Genomic DNA, 22004 nt, shown 5'->3' on the forward strand with positions numbered 1-22004 from the left:
CGTGCCACAACTACTGAAGCCCACGCACCTAGAGCCTGTGCTCCACAACAAGATAAGCCACCACAATGAGAAGCCCACGTACTGTAATGAAAACCCAACGCAGCCAAAAATTAATTAATTAATTAAAAACATCATTTGAAGCACTTTTCCAGTATGATTATGCTATCAATTTGACAGGCAGTTAAGTTCACCTGTGTATACTAACGTGCATGTGTTGATATATTTTCAGTTTTACAAACAAGCATTTGTATATATGCTCATACAGGCATAAAACTTTACCTGAAAAGATACACAGATATTATTATAGTGGCTAAATTCAGGAAAAAAGACTGGCGGGGAAGGCTTTCATTTTTCAATTTTATCATTTTTTGTATTGTTCAAGTTTCTAACCACATGAGTATATCCTTGAGTTCTTTTAAATTAACAGGTTATCTAAAAGGTAGAATTATTTTTATATATTCTTCTTTATACTTTGCTATATTTTCAAAATAATAGTATTTACATTTCTAGAAATAGAAAAAATATATTTTTGGTTTTTTTAGGGTAGAATAGAGCGCCATATCAATCCACAGAAAAAAATTATATTCCAGATGAATTAAAATTAAAATTCTTCATAACTGAACTATTAAGAAGTTTAGAAGAAAATATAGATAAATATTTATCTAATTTCTGGGTAGGGAAGGCTTTTCTAAGCATGAAAGTGAAGGAAAAAAAAGCAAAGTAACACATTGACAGATTTTGTAGAATAAAGAACGTTATATGTCTTTATATCAAAAAAGCAGCATAAACTAAAGTAACTAAAATAACTGCACCATTATTATAAAGTGCTCATTTTCATAGTACATAAAAAGTACTTTCAAATCAACAAGAAAACAACTCTATTAGAATATGAATAATTCAATTAATTTTTAAACGGCAATCTCTTTAAAAATGAGAGAAATGGAAAATGAAATAAACAGATACTCCTTTTGTCTACTGAAAAAGCAAATACTTTTTTAAAAGGATAAAAACTAACATTGAAAAAGGTCAAGGAACAAAGGCACAGAAACAGACCATTGTTGGGTTGTTTCAATAGGTATAACCCATGTATATATACATAAGTACACAGAAAAACATCTAGAAACATATACATGAAACTGATGATGGGGAGTTCCCTGGTGGTCCAGAGGACAGGATTCAGCGTTTTCACTGCCGTAGCCTGGGTTCAATTCCTGATCAGAGAACTGACATCCCGCAAGCCGCGCAGCACGGCCAAAAAAAAACCCAAAAAACAAAACAAACAGAAAAAGAAACCGATGATAATAGTTACATTTATGGAGAGAAGAGAAGGAACAATAATTAGAGTAATGGTCAAAGAAGCTAATTTCAATCTCTAACAAGTTAATTTTCCCAATAAATAGAAGTTCTTTAATTATTTGTATTGGATTGGCCAAAAAGTTCATTCAGGTTTTTCCATAACATCTTACAATATAATTAAAAATTAATTTAAAAATTAATTTATAAACCTTTCTAGAGTAATTTCACAGTAAACATTAATAAATGCTCACGTATTTTGCCCTAACAATTCTACTTCTAGGAATTTATCCTAAAGAAATAGGAAATTCATAGAAATATACCATGTGTATATGGACATTTGACATATGATGGAGGCACTGCAAAGCAATACGGAAAGGGTGGTCTTTTCGGTAAATTGTGTTGAGACAACTGGGTATCTACACAGAAAAAATGAAACTGGACCCCTACTTCACACTATAGACAAAAACCAACATTAGTTTAATTACAGACCTAATGTATAGGAAGAGGGCAACACCATAAAACTTTAAGAACATAACAGAGGAGGACATCTTCATCACCCTGGGTAAGGAAACTTTAAGACAAAAAGCACTAAGTATAAAAAGTTAATAAGCTGAATTACATTAAAATCTGAAATGTCTATACAAAAGAAGGATATCATAAAGAGAAAGAAAAGACAAACTACAAAGCAAGAGAAAATAATGTGCATCATATATAACTTGAGAGGATTAGTTAACAGAATATATAGACTCCCATAAATCAGTGAGAAAAAGAAAAAGAATCCAAAAGACTTTAACAAGCACTTCAGAAAAGAAGAAATCCAAATGGCCAATAAGTATATAAAAAGGAACTCAACCTCATTAGTAATCAGACAAAGAAAACCCCAGCAGGAACAGGAATTGACTGTAAATAGGCACAAGGGAACTTCAGGTGGTCAAAAGCGGATTCTAAAGCTAGATTGTAGTGATGGTTGCACAACTGTACAAAGTTATTAAAACTCATCAAGTTATAAACATAAAATAGGTGAATTCTGAGTTATATAAATTATACCTCAATACAGCTATTTTTTTAAAATGGGCAAACAGGAAATTTCCACAAAAAAGAAAATACCCAAATATTCGATAGGCACATGACTCAATTTTTTTAGTCATAAGGAAAATGTAAATAAAACCACTTCACACTCACCAGAATGGCTAACATAAAATATTAATAACAGTATTAATAACAATAGCAAGTGTTGATGAGGACAAAGAGCAATTGAGAAAATCCCCATCCCTTACTTATGGGGGTATAAATTCATACAATCACTTTGGAAGACTGGCCATAAGTAAGGGATGGGGATTTTCTCAATTGCTCTTTGTCCTCACCAACGCTAGTTCAAAAATGTATTTTTGACCTAGAATTCTACGACCAAACTATACATCAAGTATGACATTATAATACAGACATATTCAGACAGGCCTGGTCTTAAAAACCAAACCTTCCATTCATCCTTTCTCAGAAGACTACTGAAGGCTGTACATAACCAAAATAAGGAAGAAATTCCAATAGGAAAAACAAAGCATTTAAGAGACTCTCGAAGTAGTCTGAGCTCCTAAGACTTCTGGGGAAGAAAATTATAAGCCATTATTGAGAGATATTTAAAAAAAGACCTAGAGATAAAACATATGCATAGGTAGGAAGACTCAGTATCAGGGAGACGTTAATTTTTCCAAAGTTGATCTAAATATAAATTCAATAAAACCCCTTCAAAAAGGCACAACAGGTTTTTTTGTGGAACTCAATTAAGCTAATTCTAAAATGTACATGAAAGCACTAAAGGCCAAGAATATACTAGACACTGCTGAATAAGAACAAGGGGAAGTCTTTCTCTAGCAGAGATTTGTTTCAATGCTTTCCTAATTAAGACAGCAGGATACTGACAAAGGAATAGACTCATAGATCAATGAAGAGACTAGAGATCGCAGAAACAGACACATGTTGCAGACAGCACTGCAGAGCAGTGGAAGAACAGTTTCCCCCAGTGATGAGTCTTGGGACAATTGAGTATCCATCGGAGAAAAAAATGAAATTGGACCCCTATATCATACCATTTGCAAAAATCTATTTTAACATTTAGGGTTGTAGACCTAAATGTTAAAGGCAAAATCATAAAGCTCTTAGAAGATAAAATAGGGGATTATCTCCATGATCTCAGGTTAGGAAAGCCTTTCTTTTCTTTTCTTTTTTTCCCAAAGATCTAATTAGCTTTATTAGGTGATTCATCAATCAGGCAGTATCCCATCCAACAACTGGAAGGACACTCCAGGAAAGAATTTCTCAAATACAATACAGAAAGCATTAACTGAAAAAGAAAAAACAAAGTTGGAGTATATTAAAGTCAAGAACTTCCTGTTCATAAAAAGACACCATAAAGAAAATGAAAAGACAGGCACAGAATGAAAATGTATCTGCAATAACCATAACCAGCAAATGGTTAAAATCCAGAATACACTACAAATAAACAAGGAAAAGACATCCAAGAGGAACATGAACAAGAAACCTGAACACAAAAGAAGAAATTCCAATTACTAATAAACCTATGGAAAGAATCACTTATTAGCAGTCAGAGAAAGATGTATTAAAAGCACAAGGAAAACTATAACATCAGATTGTCAAAACTTAAAAATTCTGACAATATCAAATGTTGGAGAGAATGCAGAGCAAGGAAATTATCATACGCTGCTGGTGGGAGTGTAAACTGGTATAGTATGGCATCATCTAGTAAAATTAAAGTTACACTACCCTATAACCCAGCAATTCTACTCCTGAGTCTTAGTGAAACTCATACATATATGCACCAGTACTGTGTATAAAAGCCAAACACTGGAAACAACTGATATATCCATTAACAGTACAATGGTAAATAATTGGTGATGTAACCATATATTGGAATTCTATGCAACAATTAACTACATACCGCTTTAGCGATAACAAAGACAAACCTCACAAACATAATGCTGATTTCAAAAGAGGCAAGACACAAAATACACTCAATACATACAAAACTAAAGTTATCATGTTTAGTTATACACTCCTAGATAGTAAACTATGAAGAAAGGAAAGAAATGAAAAACGTACAGATAGGATAGCGGTTTCTTTTAGGGGGAGAGAGGAAGTAATTCAGAAAGGAGGTGGGAAGGATTCTGGGGTACTGGCAGAATTCCTTTACTCTGATGGTTGTTAATATGAGTTCACTTTACTATTGTTTGCTAAACGTACATGTATGTTTTGTACTTTTCAATACAAAGATTATATATTTCACTACTTTTTTTTTAAAAAAAGTGCATGCCCATCAGGGACATAAAAAGAATCACTTTCATCCAGCACACAGTCAATAGTTCAGCTTCAATTCAACAGATCATTTCATGTCATTCCTTTTTTTTTTTTCTGTTAAAAGCAACAGAAATCTAAACATAAAAAATTGTGAGGGATACTACATATCTTCATTTATGTGTCAAATAATACTATTAAAAAGAGAAAATAAATTTAAAATTGGGAAGATCTTTCAGGCAAGAGAGTAACTGTTACAGAGTTGTATAGTGCAGGACTGAGTGCAGAGCATACAACAATATGACGGAAAAATGATTGCCTATTTAGAAATTTAACCTTTGTAACAGTTACTAATTTCCATAAGCAAATGACAGTTGGAATCAACTTCAGAAATAGTTTTCTATTACATACAATTGTAAAAAAAGCTATCAGGGCTTCCCTGGTGGCGCAGTGGTTGAGAGTCCGCCTGCCGATGCAGGGGACACGGGTTCGTGCCCCGGTCCGGGAAGATCCCACATGCCGCGGAGCGGCTGGGCCCGTGCGCCATGGCCGCTGAGCCTGCACGTCCGGAGCCTGTGCTCCACAACGGGAGAGGCCACGACAGTGAGAGGCCCACATACCGCAAAAAAAAAAAAAAAGAAAAACAAAACAAACAAACAAAAAAAAGCTATCAAAGCTTTTTCTCTTACACAGAAGTCTATACATTTAAAATTCCTAGAGAATCTTGTACAATAAAAAAAGGTTACAAAAAAGGCAGAACAGGTCAGATAAGTTTAAATTTAAAATTTTCTTTTTAAAAAAATCTCAGAGCTTACTCCTTGAAAGCATAAAAAAATGAAAGATGAAAAGAAAAGATGCAAAGAACTCACACTCTTCAAGTATCACACTAAAATAGATAATCAAGCCCACAAAAATTATCCTTGACACAATCTTATAGTGTTCAACTACATAGAGTAAGTCTCTTGTTTTTCAAAATTTTTTCAATTGGTGTCCCACTATAGGAGGATACATTCACTTTGCAGAGTCATTAAAGAATTAAATCACATAGCATTAGCATGTCCACACAATCTGCCTGTGCCAGAAAATGGTTTACTATCTTCGTAGGTCCCTTTTCCTGTCCCATCCCATATTTTGTTTCCGAGCTGTAAATGTAACAACAGTAATTTTCTGCCATTTTCTGAGCCCTTTTTTGTGTCTTACATTTTTTATCTCCTTTAATTCTCACACACTAAGGAGTAGGTCTTACTGATGAGAAAAATGAGACATGGAACGATTAAGTAACTTGTCCAAGGTCACAGGCTGCTATTGAGGGAGCCAAGATATAGTCCAACTCTGGAGCCAGTGTCTTAATATTACACTGTTCCTGTTCAATAAAACATTTATACCATGAAAACTGCCCATAATCACCTACTGCCTTCTAACTACCAGATCCCAGATGCCTTGAGGATTTATTTTTGCCTTTCCTAGATAACTGCATACTCACAGAACATTAATGGGTAAAAGAATCTAAACATTTAGGGAAATCTATGATTTCCCACCTCAGAAAAAGGAGGTCCAAAGACATTATATTTCTCGAAGATCTCGAAGCTGGTTTGTGACAACCAGCAATAAAACACAATTCTTAACTCCCAGGAGTGATCTTCCCACTGCACTAAAAGCCCTGTCTACCATACATTCTATACTGTAAGCTCTTGTCGAAATCCATAGTCTACCCTCCACATTAGGCACTGAAGTTGACTTTGTCAACTTTCACAGCACATAGTAGCTTCAGTAGCGCTCACAAGCAGGTAACACACATTCCTTCATTTCCACAAATATAAAGAGAAATGCACTATGTGCTAAGGCAATAGAATTAACCCAAATGTATATAATTTTGGCCCCTAGTCTTATCATAAAAACATAAATACATTAACATGTGACAAGTGCCATAGTAAGCAAGGTGAACAATGTGTTTTGAAAGCACACAGAAAAGAGTAGATATTCCAGACTAAGAATGAGGGGCTGTGAGATGCATTAGAGGCAGGGCAAAGGCAGACAGTGTGATGATGCTTAGAAAGAAGGAAAAATGCTATCACTTCTACCAATAGACATTAAAGTTAAAAAAAAAAAAGTAACAGTAAATATGGGGTCAGAAGACTTGAGATCAAATCTAGGCTGTGACTAGTGTGAATGTGAACAATTTGAGTCTCAGTGTCCTCATCTATGAAATGTAGATACTACGACCTGCATATCTCGCAGAACTCTCATGGGGGCCAAATAATGTGAAAGTACTTTAAAAACTGCAGAGTCCTGTATAAACTTAAGTTATTTATATTTTCACTTCTAGGCAACCCTGTGGGTCCTTCCCCTTAAACTGTCTCATAAAATCCTCACCCTTCAGGATTAAAATATTCTGATGACATCATTCATATACTCCTTACAAGACAGTAAACAGTTAACCCATGCCTTCCTATTGAAACAGCAAACCTCTTTCTACTGAAATGAATATCTGTATGTAAAAATATGTGTATATATGTAGGTGCATGTTTTTTTTTAATTTCTTAAGCCCTGAAATTGACTTCTAGTCAATGCTTATTATAATTATATTTAGAAACTAATACCAGATGCAGGTTTTCTTCCAAAAATTTTCTATCAGAAATTCCACTCCATTTTACAGTATGCTGTCAAGCCACCAAGTCAAGAATAGTCTGCAAGTAGCAATCACTTCGCTCTCATCCCCAAGAGACTGGTTATGTATGAGCAATAGATACAACCAAATATATACTCTGGACCCCAAAAGGGAACTGCTTTAGTGTAAGTATATATACGAATGCAAACAGCTAGTACACAAATAGAAATCCACTGAAAAGTATAATGAGTTTCTGATTTGAAAATGCTTGAGGGCCACATCCAGACCCCTCCTTTAAATTAAAGAACACCCTCATTTCCTTTAACGTTTAACAGAGCAGACGATAAACCTTGCCTCCGTTTGGCAACCACTCTTTAAACTACATCCAGGCCCCATTTTGTTCAGCCTTAAACCCTACCTCTCAGCTACTGCTTGGATGATAACCTAAATAAAGTTCCAACGTACGTTTACGAAGTCAGAATAAGGTCCAAGAGACAGGAACAGGACGCGGGAGCGAGAAATCCTCGTGCCACTCCGGGCCACGGGCTGTTTGATCTCACAAGTGCAACTTCCCGTTTCTCCCTCTTACCTTGTACACTTTCCCAAAGGCTCCGTCGCCCAATTCTCCTATAATTTCCCAAAACTCCTCGGGGTTTAGGTCCCTCTTCACATGTTCGTACTGCTTCTTCTTCTTCTCGCTCCCCAACTTGAAGATCTTACGGAAATTGAAGAAGGACATTCTTCCTCCCAACAGAGTTCCTTACACTTAATGAGTAAAAACAACAATAAGAGGCAAAGTTTCTCCTCCCCGCTCTCCCGCGCGAGCCCGGCGGGCGACGGCGGGCGCTGGCTGTCCGGGCTCCCGCCGCTCCGGCCCGGCAGTCTCCGGAGAAGGCGGGGCGCGACTCCCGCTCCGGCCCGCGGGGTGGGGACGCTGCGCGGGCGGCCCCTCTGCCGAGCCCGGCCCGCGGGCCGCGCGGCTAAGCGCCTGGCCCCCGGCCGGCCCTCGGGGGGCGGCACCTGCCCGGACGCTCGTCCCTCTACCGGCCCGGCCCGACGGGCCCGAGTGGTCCGGACGCCCGCGGCCACCGCGGTTAGGCCCGTGTCACGGCGAGTCTCCAGGGGCGTCGGCCACTCCGGGATAGGGACGCGGCCGGCGGCCTCTGAGGCGGGCAGTCGTCTGGCCGAGCTCTCCCGCCCCGGGCCGGGAGCCCGGGGTCTCCTCCGCAGCCGTCTGCACCCGCGGTGCGAGGTCCGCGCGTCCCCCTGGGCTCTGGGGCGCAGCCGCCGCCGCCGCCGCAGCCGCTGCCGCCGCCGACGCCGCCGCCTAGCTCCCTCCCCAGCCCACGCAGCCTCGGCCTAAAGCGCGCGCCAACGCCGACGCCGCAGCGTGCCCGCGCGCTCCCCCGGCCGCGCGCCAGGCTCTCCGCGTACTCGCGCGGGGGTGGCCCCTCTGGCCCCGCGCACGCGCGTTGAGCCCCGCAAGCTGGCGGCCCTAGGAGGCTTGCTTGCCCCCGGCGCGGGGTGCGCTGTTGGTGCTTGAGCTGGTAGCTGGTTGACGGTTGCTCCGGGTTTGTCCTCCAAGCCTCAAATTCTTGTCAGCCAACGGCTTTGATGGAGTTGCCCCTTTGCGTACGACCCTGTTGGTTGTGGTAGCGGATGTTTCCTCCATTCTGGATCTGGGAAAATACGTAGCGAGCGAAAGCTGAGCTGTCCCGATCTGGACCTTTTCGTTCTCAAACGGGCCCCAGAGTGAGTGGGAAGTATCTGTGGTGGCTGTTTGCTTTGGATCCAGAGCTTATGAGCTATGTGACCTTGGGCGCCTAACCTCTCCGAGCCTCAGTTTCTTCATTGTGAAATGAAGGTCCTTAAAGTCCCGACCTGGGGGTTGTGGCGAGGAGTAAATGAGGCAATGGATGTAAGCCCTTTGCAAGGTGCCTGCACCGGCAAACGCTCAATTTCAGTTCCTGCTGTTGTTACAAGTGTGCACGTAAGACAGACATAAACATATAAAAATTGTTTAAGCCCGCTTCTTGAGTGATGACCACGACACTCCCTTGAGGGTAATCTACCTTCTTCTGGCCACTTCCATAGCCGTAATCCTGGTGTCACCCTTCGTGACTCCATCTGAACCACTTACTAAGGCCTTCACTTCCTGATCTGCCTCCGGCCCCCTTGGACAGCACTAGTGGAAAACGACCTAATGTGGGTGCTGGCTGCAATCTGTCAGATGGTGCCGCGCCTTCCCCTCCACTAGGAGGGAGCATTTTCAGGGCAGTGGCTGGTTAAGCATCATGATATGCAGGTACCTACCAACATTCCTGGCATGTGATAGGAAGGCAGATTCCATGAATGAATGCATGCATGCATGCATGCATGCATGCTATCTGGAGCAGAGGCCATTTTGCTGTCTAAGTACCCCTACCAAATCATTTTGTCCTCCAGCCCCAAAATGGCATAACAAAACCCCTCTTGCAGTAAGAGGGGTATGATGATCTTGTTTCTCAAGACTATTTTTTAATAGGTTTATTGAGGTATAACTGATATACAATAAAATGTACATATTTAAAATATATACTTTTAGGTAACTATACTCAGTATCTTGTAATAACCTATAATGGAAAAGAATCTAAAAAGGAATATATATATATATATATATATATATATATATATATATGGTCTGAATCACTTTGCTGTACACCTGAAACTAACACAACATTGTAAATCAACTACATTTCAATAAAAATGAGAAAATAAGTTATTGTAAAAATAAATAAAATATACACTTTTATGTTTTGACAAATGGAAACACCTGTGAAAACAATACCATAATTAATCTTTTCTTTTTTTTTTTTTGCGGTACGCGGGCCTCTCACTGTTGTGGCCTCTCCCGTTGCGGAGCACAGGCTCCGGACGCGCAGGCTCAGCGGCCATGGCTCACGGGCCCAGCCGCTCTGCGGCATGTGGGATCTTCCCAGACCGGGGCATGAACCCGTGTCCCCTAGCATCCGCAGGCGGATTCTCAACCACTGCGCCACCAGGGAAACCCTATTTTTAATTAGTATCATTTATGTAGTTGGCTTCAGATGTAAAGAAAATACATACTCATTGTGGGAAATGAAGAAATGCACAAAAAAATTAAAAGTGCTATCATTCTACCATCCAGAGATAACCATTGGAAAGATTTCATTATATTTCCAAACAGGACTTTTTGGCTGTGCATTAACTTTTTTTACATGGATAAAATTATAAAGATTGCATATAAATATTTGCATCCTGTACCTTTCATATTTCAGTGTGATTAGTAATTGTTTTCTTCCATCATGAGATATTTAGATTGCTTAACAACTTTTCTGTGTTTCAGATAAAACATTGATAAATATATTTGTTCACAGATCCTTTTCCACATATTTGATTATTTCCTTAGGGTAAATTACCAGAAGTAGATTTGGGTCAAAGGGTATAAGTCTGTTTCCTTTTTTTTGTTCTTTTCAAAATAGAAAAACCTTTACTGTTTTCTCAATGAAAAGATAGTATATCCTTGGTGTAAATTAATTCAAATGAGACAGAAATGATAAACTAGGAAGCTGTCTATAATTCTCCCCTCCTGCCTTCACTCTCCCAGACTTCATCCTCAACCTAACCACTGTTAAAAGTTAAGCCTTAATGAGCAGGTGGGAACTTTGGATGGTAACAAAAAAGTTCTAAAACTGGATTGTGGTAATGCTTGCAAAACTATACGCATTTACCAAAAGTCATTGGATTGTAAACTTACAATGGGTGAATTGTATGGTATGTAAATTATACCACAATAAAGCTGCTTTTAAAAAGTTATAGATGACCAAATTTTTCTCTATGCATATACCTTTTTAATATAAAAATGGTATCTGATATGGATCATGGACATCTTTCATGTCAACACAAATAGATCTATCTTTTTAATAGCTGCATAGAGTCCCAGTATATAGCTCTACCATCATTTATTTAAGCATTTCTCTACTGGCAGGCATTTAGGTGGTTTCCAATTTTTTGTCATCACAAACAACACTGCAGTGAGCATGCACATACAAGCATTTTTGTGTATTTGTCTGATTATATTCCTTTAAGATAAAATTCAAGGAGTGGAACTGCTGAATCAAAGAACATATTTTTAATTGTTTTTACTTGTATTGCCAAATTGGCCTCTAGAAAGGTTGTACTAATCTCTGCTCCTACTAACAATGTAGGTATGAGAATGCCAGTGTCACCAGCCCCTCAATAGCACCCAATCCATCTTTTTAAACTTTGCCAAGATAGTCCAAAATAATCTCTCATTTACAATTCTCTGATTGTTGGTGATGTAACACCTTTTCAGATGTATACTGGCCACCTTTATTTCTTATTTTATGAATTGCCTCATCATATCAATGAATAATATCAAATGACATGGTCAGTAGTGTATAAATGAGGTGATCAAGTTCAACATACTTTGGTGAAATGATTGTGGAGTTAATAATAGCTTATATAGTTTTTCCATGAAGTTACAACCACAGAAATTATTTAATAATACCAGGTGAGATGATATTTAGTCAGATTCAGATTTTCCCAATAATGACCATGATATCTAGATGGGTTTTTTTTGTTTGTTTGTTTTTTACATTTGTAGCAAGTATTACTATCAAACTCCACTCATTGGGCCAGAGACCCTTGTGACGTTAGCGAAAAACTTGCCCCTCATGTAGCACACTACCTACACTTGTGAGTTCATCGGCCAGTGGGATATCTAGATGTTTGTGTTAACTGTAAATATAGTTTGCCTTCCTTGAATTTTTAATCCTTTAAAAATTAAGTTTAAACAGTGGCCACGTAAAGTATTCATTTAATACACAATGTTTTGTCTCCACTCACTGACAGATTGGTGAGCGGAGAACTGTCTTCACAATTTACCAGATAACTAACCTTCACTGATAATAATAAAGATATCATTAAAAATTAAGAACTGAATATGTATGGAGTGCTTACTACATGCCAGGCACTGTGCTAAGTGGTTTACATGTATCATCTCATTTAAACCTCATATAAACCCTTTGAGGTAAGTTCTGTGATAGCTCCCAAGTAAAAGTGAGGAAAACTGAGACAACATGACCTCAGAGATAGTAATGGAGGATCTGAACTTGAATCTAGATCTTGGTAAACCAGTTCCTTAGCATTTAACAACTCCACTATGACTATCTCCTTAGCCGTACTGAGCTTCTGTAATAGCTGTCTCACAGGATTGTTGCCACTGTTATTTCTTTCTCCTTCCCTTTGTAACTTGGAAACATACTCTACTCATGGTCTCCACTTTGTGAGCTCCCAAATGTATGTGTGTGTGTATGTGTAAATATGTTTATATGTGAATGTGTGTGAGTATGTGAAAGTATATGGGTGTTGGGTGTGTTTGTGTATGAGCAATGAATATGTATGTGAATATATGTGTATGGGGGTATATGTGGGTCTGTTTGTGTGTGTGAGCATGTGTATATTTGAGTATATGTCTGAAAGTATGTGTATGTTTCTCCCTCTAGACTTTGAGGGCAGGGACTGTGTCTCGCTCATCCTTATACCCCCTGCATCTAGCCCCATGTCTTTGTCGTATTCTATAAATTTTTGTTGGATAATGAATGAAAATAAAAGAATTTTATACCTAGTGAAATCAAGTTACATGTCAATTCCTTTTCCCTTCCAAATTTCTAATTTAGGCAGTAAATTTGCTAATAAGTTCTTTAAATGCTACTGTGGAGGTTACGTGGAAGGAGCAAATTCCTTTGGTGTACGAGCACCCTGTGGTGTAAATATATTTTTCTATCCTTGTGAACTTACACTTTTAGGAAGGAATTTTTTCAGGTATTTTAAGAAAGTAACCTGCAATTATGACAATTATTCTCCTGAAATAGGATTTGTGTGTCATTCAGGAAACTACAGATTTTTGGTCATTTTTTCCTGTTTTAAAAGTAAACAAATTACTTGATTTAAGCTATTTTTGATTCAAAAAAGGAATCCAAAACTTCCTCCCTTCTACTTCATCTCCCTTTCTGCGTCATACAGAACTGTTACACTCACACTCCCACCCTCTCCTCATCCCTAGCTGCTTCTGCTCAAATGAATCATAAGCATTTCACAGTGTAATGACAAGTCTTAACATATTCAGATCTTAGGAAATTAAAAAAAAAAACTGTACAGACATACTTCTTTTATAAGTGGTATTCAAATTCCAGTTTAAAAATCTAGATGCCATAACATCTTTTCAACTTCAAGGATTTGAATAATCCCTATCAAATTTATTTCATTCAGACATTAACTAGCCACAGCATTCAGGCAACTAAGCCTGTGAGGTTGATAGAAGCCTTTGTGCTAATATGGCTCCATAGTTGTATGTATTATATTTCTTCTCTCTTTGCTACATAAGAGATATGTTGGATGTGATCATTTTGAGCACTGGCTCAAAATTACTTGTCCTGTGATTAACCAGCTCTGTGCACAAGTCACTACTCTACACCCTGAGGATTACACATGAGTTTCACTTTTTTTTTTTTTTTTCTTTTTTTTCTGTACTCAGGCCTCTCACTGCTGTGGCCTCTCCGGCCGCGGAGCACAGGCTCCGGACGCGCAGGCTCAGCAGCCATGGCTCACGGGCCCAGCCGCTCTGCGGCATGTGGGACCTTCCCAGACCGGAGGCGCAGGCTCAGCGGCCATGGCTCACAGGCCCAGCCGCTCTGCGGCATGTGGGATCCTCCCGGACTGGGGCACGAACCCGTGTCCCCTGCATCGGCAGGCGGACGCTCAACCACTGCGCCACCAGGGAAGCCCGAGTTTCAATTTTAACAGAGGTGTCTTCAAGGAGTTGAAACAATTCAGAACGACCCAGAAAACAGGATAACTGCTAAGGTAAAATTTTTGTAGTAGTTTGCCCTTTCAGAATGATCGTATGGTCTCTAAGAGCCCTGGCAACTATAAAATTCTGTTTTCATGGTGCCCCTAACTCTAGTTGCCTTATCTACTAGTAACTGTGTCCATTTTTCTGACACAATTTTGACTGAAGAGTAATAACTGTAGTTAGGAATTTCAAAAAGAAGGGCATGTCTGCTGAAATTCATTGAGAATCCCGTTTCCACTGAAAACTATTCTTGGGATAACCCTTACAAAATTTACCTAGTGAGATGTCACACTGTCACATGTGCTGGGGGGAGGGGGGGGATATTTTCAGAGTAAAGTCAGTGGCTATCTTCCAAAAGAAATTTTTAGATTTTTCCTGTAAAGAAATAACTTTCCAAGCCCTTGTTACCATCTTGTACTTCTTCCTACTCCCCTTCTAATCTTTTAGAACCTAGTGCCTCACCCAGGTTTTTAACGAAAACTTTGTTACTGCAAATTCCTGTTTCACGAGGCTGTCACAGCAATTACAAACCACAGTTTGTGGCTTATTACAGTAAATCATTAACACTATCATGGGATACTGCCTATTTGTCTGGGTGATCACAGTTTTTTTTTCTATTTCCATGGCTTGTATTTTACGTTGCTACAGGAAGAATTAACCAATATATATTTCTGTTTACATGCATATATATTCTCGAGTTTTTAAATCCATGTGAACTTCATAAAATGGCATTTCTCACAAAAACGAACAAATTATATGTAATTGAGGGTTCAGCTGTGTAAATATATAGAGTTGAGTCTTTAAATACCTATTTAGAATTGCTACCTTTCATTCACTCCTTCATTCAATAGATAGTCTCAATTTGCTACTATACGCCAGGTATATATTCTAGGAACTTATATTCTAGATGGTTAAGTGGGATTTAGACAAACAATAAAGGAGAGATATTATCTTCTAACCCAGTGATTTTCAACTGGGGGTGATCTTGCTTGCCCCCCTCCCAGATATTTGGCAATTTTTGCAGACATTTTTGGTTGTCACAACTAGGGGAGAGGGTGCTTCTGTCATCTGGTGGGTAGAGGCCAGAGATGCTGCTGAACATCCTGCAATGCACAGGGCAGTTCCCCAACTAACCCCCAACAAGGAATTATCCAGCTGAGGTTGAGAAACCCTGTACTAACCTTTAGTATTATAGTCCTGGATGTTGGTTACCCTTGAGGGAGTAGTGACTGGAAGAGGACAATGGGGTGGGAGCAGAGCCGGGGTGGAGGGAGGTTTCTGGGTGCTGAGTACACGGGTGCATTTATTATGCAAAATTTCTCTAAACTCTGCTCTTATGGTTTGTGCATTTTTCTATGTGTATAATTTTAACATATATCCACTACATTTTTTGAAACTCCTTCCACCAAGAGAAGTATCTATGTTCCCTCCCCATGAATCTTAGATCTGTGACTGCTTAACCAATATAATACAGCAGAAGTGACACTTGTGCCAGTTTCTAGACCCCGACTTTAAGAAATTGGCAATTTCCACTTCCTGTCATTTGGAACGCTCACTCTTGGAACCCAGCCACCATGCTCTAAGGGAGCCCAAAATAACCCACGGAGAGGCCCATGTGGAGGAAACTGTGTGGAAGGAAACAGAGGCCCCAGGCCCTCAGTCCTGGTTGAGCTCCCACCTGACAGCCAGCATCAACCTGCCAGCCAGGCGAGTGAACCATCTTGAAGTAGATCCTCCTGACTCTATTCAAACGACCCCAGCTGACATCCAGTGGAGAAGAGCCAAACCTTCCCCACTGAGCCCTGCCCAAATTGCAGATTCATGAACTAAATAAACAACTGCTGTTAATTTAAGTGACTACCTTTTAGAAAAGTTTGTTAAGCAGCAATCTATAACTGGAACAAGGTTAAGTAAATCAAAACTTTACTTTAAAAAGGAGTGCTACAGCCATATATCTTTGGGAAACTCTTGGCTAAATAAAGTTTTAAAATTTCTCTTACTGCAGAACTTTTAATGGGCTAATGTGTTTGGCGTTTCTGCACAAGATTATCCACTGTTTCTCAAACATTTTTAACCGTAGAATCTGCATTTTACAGTGCCATCTTGCAAGAAAGGTGCTCAATAGACCAGACTTTAAGAAAACCAGACTAACCTCTCAGTAATTCAGTAATTGAAATTCTAACCCTTAAAATTGAAGAGTTAATATCAAGATAGTTTTAACTAGAAAATTCATATGTAATCCAGTTAATTCTGGTAATAAAGTGAAATGCTTTAAATTTGCCTAACAAAATTTAAAATTATTTTAATGGCAGTTAAAAAGCGTAGATGGCATCTCAGTAGCTATTTCAAAGTCCCTGGGGTCATAATCAAAGGCTACATAAGTTAAAAAAAAAATAACTCTACATTCTGTTTTTGCTCGGAAAGTAATAGTCGCAATGTGTACTTCAATTTATTTTTTTTTAAGTGAAGTATAGTTGATTTACAATGTCATGTTAGTTTCAGGTGTAGGTATACTTCAATTTAGGTGTTGAATGTTATAGAATGCTTTCCATGTTTCCTAAAATTCTCACCTGATCTTAAATTGAACCACACAACATACTTCTAATATACTGATACAAAGTTGTCTATTTATTTGTCCTTAAAGACAACATTGGGGACTTCCCTGGTGGCACAGTGGTTGAGAATCTGCCTGCCAATGCAGGGAACACGGGTTCGAGCCCTGGTCCGGGAAGATCCCGCATGCCGCGGAGCAACTAAGCCCGTGTGCCACAACTGCTGAGCCTGTGCTCTGGAGCCCGCGAGCCACAACTACTGAGCCCGTGTGCCACAACTACTGAAGTCCGCACGCCTAGAGCCCGTGCTCCACAACAAGAGAAGCCACTGCAATGAGAAGCCCACGTACCGCAACGAAGAGTAGCCCCTGCTCGCAGCAACTAGAAAAAGCCTGCGCGCAGCAATGAAGACCCGACACAGCCAAAAATTAATTAATTAATTAATTTTTTAAAAAGAAAACATTGGACTGAAGTGGATAAATTTAAAAATTATATCCTGTCTCATGTCTAGTGGAACTCAAGTTTATTCATTATTGTCATCATCCAAAATCAAATGGAGGTTTTGTTTTGGTTTTCTTATCAAAGACCAATTCACAGTCCCCACACACATTCAGTTTCCCCATGTCTCAGCTCAGATGTATCACTTCAGCATGAGGGAACTTTGGAATAAAAACTGTAGCATCAAAGTATAGCATTGTGCCGAGTAGGATATTGACCAGCTTCACAAATACCCCTGTCATCATTCTCCTTTAGCCTTTCAGATCCTCCACTAGAACCTGACCTCTGCAGATAGAGTTCTCCAATCAGTCCTTAGTCCCCTCTTATCCTGGATCCACAGCACCTTGATTTCCATCCCCTGGCCTTATTATCAAGTCTTAGCCACCCTGATCCATACTTGATTGCTGGAAAAGTTATTTTGTTTGAACCTTCGTGTTCAAACTGTGCTGACTCTGATCAGCTCCCTCTCAAACCAACTGAGTTAGAAATTCTGGTTTCTAGATTCCTCTCTGGCTTGGGGAAAGACACTTGTTTGGCTTTTGTGCCAAAGCACACCATCAAAGGGGTCTGGGAATGCTGAAATCCAGCACACATTTCATTAATCAGGCTGAGAGCCTGTGAGTCTGTCAGCCCAAAGGGACATCTCTTCTGGTTTCAACAAAAGTGATTCATAAAGTGGTGGTATCACTGGCCTCTAACATAGACCTCAGTGTCATCATTGGAACCTCTGGGGTATTCTCTTTCCATCTTTTCTATTGTCTTAGGCTCTGTGCTATCCCATGGCATTTCAGAAAGGTCTTTTAAATATGAGACATTCGACAGGGTGACGTCTAAAGAATTTTGTGTCCTCAAGTTCTATGACTCTATATTCTATTCTTCCTGACTCCCCGCTTCTTATGGACTTAGTGCCCTCTCCCTCCACCTGAGAAGCTGTCATCTACCCACTGCTGCAGCAGAAGTTTCGGTTCTTCCAAACCCACCCCAAATTATCCCTTTTTCCAACAGCCTCACATATAGATGTGCAGACATCCAATTAAATTGTAAAGGTAAATCTTATTGACTTCTATTACAACGTTTAAAATCATTGAAAACTATGGTTACTTTTTAATGAGTTTTTTTTTCAGAGAAAACCTAAAATAATTGTAACATGTTGTGTTCCTTACCGAGGGCAGGTGAATATGGATGTCCCTGCTCAGAGAGCAAATTCACCCTTGCTTTGCCTTGTAGTTCTATTCAGGCCCTTTACAGATGGATGATACCCACCTACACTGGCGAGAGTGGATCTTCTTTACTCAGTCTACCAACTCAAATGCTAATCTCTTCTGAAACACCCCTACATACATATACCCAGAAATGATGTTTTACCAGCTTTCTGGGCATCCCTTAGCCCAGTCAAGTTGACGCATAAAATCAACCCTCACACCACACAATGGAACACTACTTAGCAACAAAAAGGAATGCACTATTAGATGTGCACAGTAACATGGATGAATCTCAAAAACCGTGTTGAGTGAAAGAAGCCAGACAAAAAGGAGTACATGGAAACTAAAAGGCAAACTAAACTACAGTGATAAAAATCATGCCAATGGTTGTTGGGAATGAAGAGGGAGAGGACTTGGTGGCACATGGAAACTTGGGGGGGGTGATAAATGTGTTCATTATTTTGATTATGGTGATGGATTCATAGGTGAATATTTATGTCAAAACTTACCAAATTGTACACTTTATTTTTTTTAATTTTTAATTAATTAATTAGTTTTTATTTTTGGCTGTGTTGGGTCTTCGTTGCGGTGCACGGGCTTCTCATTGCGGTGTCTTCTCTTGTTGCAGAGCATGGGCGCTAGGCATGTGGGCTTCAGTAGTTGTGGCTCATGGACTATAGTGTACAGGCTCAGTAGTTGTGGCACACGGGCTTAGTTGCTCCACGGCATGTGGGATCTTCCCAGACCAGGGATCGAAACTGTGTCCCCTGAATTGGCAAGCAGATTCTTATCCACTGCGCCACCAGGGAAGCCCAAATTGTACACTTTAAATACATGCTATTTGCTGTGTTAATTATACCTCAATGAAACTGAAAAATACATTTTAATGATGTTATCTAATCAATTAATAATTATAATCGATTATTGTGACCTTGTATCTTATTCAAAGGCAATTCATAGGCTTCTCCTTAGTAATGGTAATAATAAATCCAGGTTTATATTACAGATATGCAGCTAACTTAAGTTTACAGTCAGGATCCCTAAGCAAAACATTAAGAAATGGTCCTTGGATAACTTTGTTTATTGAAAATTTATTTTCATAGGAAAGAAAAATGGTATTATGCAGGGGTGACCTGAGTGGGCTTTGGCCCCTCCAACATCTCTGTTGGCAATGACTCCCTCCATTCTTTGAGATGGACCAATATTATAGATATAGTTTTTCTCAATGTTATGTAAATGGTTAGAGGTAAATCCAAACCAATAAGCTTCCAGACATACAAGTCTGGCCACCACTGGGAGAGATCTCCCCTTTAAGTGACTCTTCCTACAATGTGGAAGCCACTTTGGTGGTTTTTATGCCTTTGATTAGCACCAATAATTATACTGAGATTTGTAGAACATTTTGTTTCTGATTGGTATTCACTAAATTTCTCAAAATGTAGGCTTCCAGTGGAAAACTGTAAGTTCTTTGCTCCCCTTGAAACTTTCTGCCTCATTCAGGAAACCATCTTAATTCCATTCCACAGATTTGCCTTTCAAATGTTTGCTGGTTCACATAACAACAAGGATTAGGGAATTATTAAAGGATAAAGACCGCTTTGACGCCAGTATTATTGCCATCCAACCCCAGAACCGATCTTGCTAAACCCACAAACTCAGAAGCACAAGCTCTCTTCCAGAGCTTTCCTTTGTCTTCCTCTCAAGCCACATGATTTACTTTCCCAAAGGGAGGTTATGTTCCATTATGTTTTGATAGCATCCAGATTCTCCAGATAAACTCATTTACAAGGTGGTACACTCCTGTAAACCAGGCCAACTTAATTATTTTCCAATTACTCACCCCTTGATTAAACTGGCAAAACAAGCTAGCTTGATTTTTAATATAAAAGCACTGTAATGCACTGATGTGCTTCTTCAGCCTCAATAAAACATCATTTTTATTAAAGAATGAGGGTTTCTGTGTAGTCAAAGTGTTACTTATATATGTACTGCACAGAAGGAAAAATTCAGTATTCCCTTAATTCCCAAGAGCAGGTAGCAAATTCACCAGAGGATTTAAAACCACTGCAATAAGAGCCAAACAATGAGTGGGTGGAAGTAGGGTTTAAAAAAAGAAAAAGTGATGTTTCTGATAGAGAAGACATTTCATCTTTTACAATTTGCTTAATATGAGAAGTTAAGAGCTCAAGAAGACCAGCAATTAAATGGTGTTGGTCGATATTTTAATATGAGGAGGCAATGTTTGAGGATCAAAAGCCAAAAGCCAGCGCTGTTCTTAGCTGTATCAGCTGTCTTTTTTTTTTTTTTTGGCTGTGTTGGGTGTTCGTTGCTATGCACGGGCTTTCTTTAGTTGTAGTGAGCGCGGGGCTACTCTTCGTTGTGGTGCACGGGCTTCTCATTGCAGTGGCTTCTCTTTTTGCAGAGCACAGGCTCTATGTGCGCAGGCTTCAGTAGTTGTGACACACGGGCTCAGTAGTTGTGGCTCACGGGCTCCAGAGCACAGGCTCAGTAGTTGTGGCACCTGGGCTTAGTTGCTCCGCGGCGTGTGGGATCTTCCTGGACCAGGGCTCGAACCCGGGACCCTGCATTGGCAGGTGGATTCTTAACCACTGTGCCACCAGGAAAGCCCTCAGCTGTCTTTTGAAGGGCTAACCATGTGGGGTTCTCCTGACAAATTTACAATGCTATTGAACCTGCAGGAAAATGGGCTCTGCAACAGAAGTGGTGTTAAACAGGCCACCCAGTTACCTCTCCAGAACTGAAGGACTTACTCCTTTTGGGCGATGGGAGACCAGAACTGACTCAGCTCAATAGTCTCCTCCCCCGAGTTCACATCTTCCTGTGACAGCCTCACGCATTGACTGGTTGATGCCAGGGTACATCAAGGTCTGGCCCTCTCACCCCGATGCAGGACAGCTCTGAAGAGCCATCCCAGCTCCAGAGATCCCAATAGGCTTAGCTGAGGCCATTGTTGAGACTACTTCACAGCCCACCTTCTTCCTGCCCAATCCTGCTTCCTTCCCTTCCTTCCACAGGTGTTGAACCCAAGCATGCTCAAGTAATAAACCTGCAGCACAGTTATCTCTGTCTCAGAGCTGGGTTCCCTCAAACCCCCTGTTATTCCCAGCTGTAGTGAGATATAATTGACATACTGTGTAAATTTGAGGTATACAACGTATTGATTCGTTACATTTATATATTGCAAAATGATTACCATCATAGCATTAGCTAACACTTCCATCATGTAACATAATTACCATTTCCTTGTTTGTGGTGAGAACATTTAAGATCTACTCTCTTAGCAAGTTTCAAGTATATAATACAGTATTATTAACTATAATCACAATGCTGTACGTTGTCCTCAGAACTTATTCATCCTATAGCTGAAAGTGTGCACACTTTGACCAATATCTCCCATTTCCCCACACACCCCAACCCCTGGTAACAACCATTCTAGTCTCTTTTTCTGTGAGTTCAGCTTTTCTAGATTCCACTTGTAAGTGATATCATACAGTATTTATCTTTCTCTGATTTATTTCACTTAGCCTAGTACCCTCAAGGTCTATCCACAAACGGCAGAATGTCTTTTCTCATAGCTGAATAATATTCCATTGTGTGTATGTAAGTATGTGTATATGTATCTC

The 22004-nt window shown here is 39.7% G+C and overlaps 1 protein-coding gene across 2 annotated transcripts in view; it reads right to left on the minus strand.

Moving 5' to 3' along the window:
- Positions 1–8609, minus strand: part of SLK (STE20 like kinase) — a 57651-nt gene extending 49042 nt beyond the window's left edge. For both annotated transcript variants that reach the window (XM_079899179.1, XM_079899178.1), the window contains exon 1: positions 7803–8609. In XM_079899179.1, coding sequence (XP_079755305.1) covers positions 7803–7952 — 150 coding nt within the window. In that variant the 5' untranslated portion in view covers positions 7953–8609. The remainder of the gene's footprint in view (positions 1–7802) is intronic.
- Positions 8610–22004: the final 13395 nt, after the last annotated feature.

This window comes from Stenella coeruleoalba, assembly GCF_951394435.1.
Source record: "Stenella coeruleoalba genome assembly, chromosome: 16".
Lineage (NCBI taxonomy): Eukaryota > Metazoa > Chordata > Mammalia > Artiodactyla > Delphinidae > Stenella > Stenella coeruleoalba.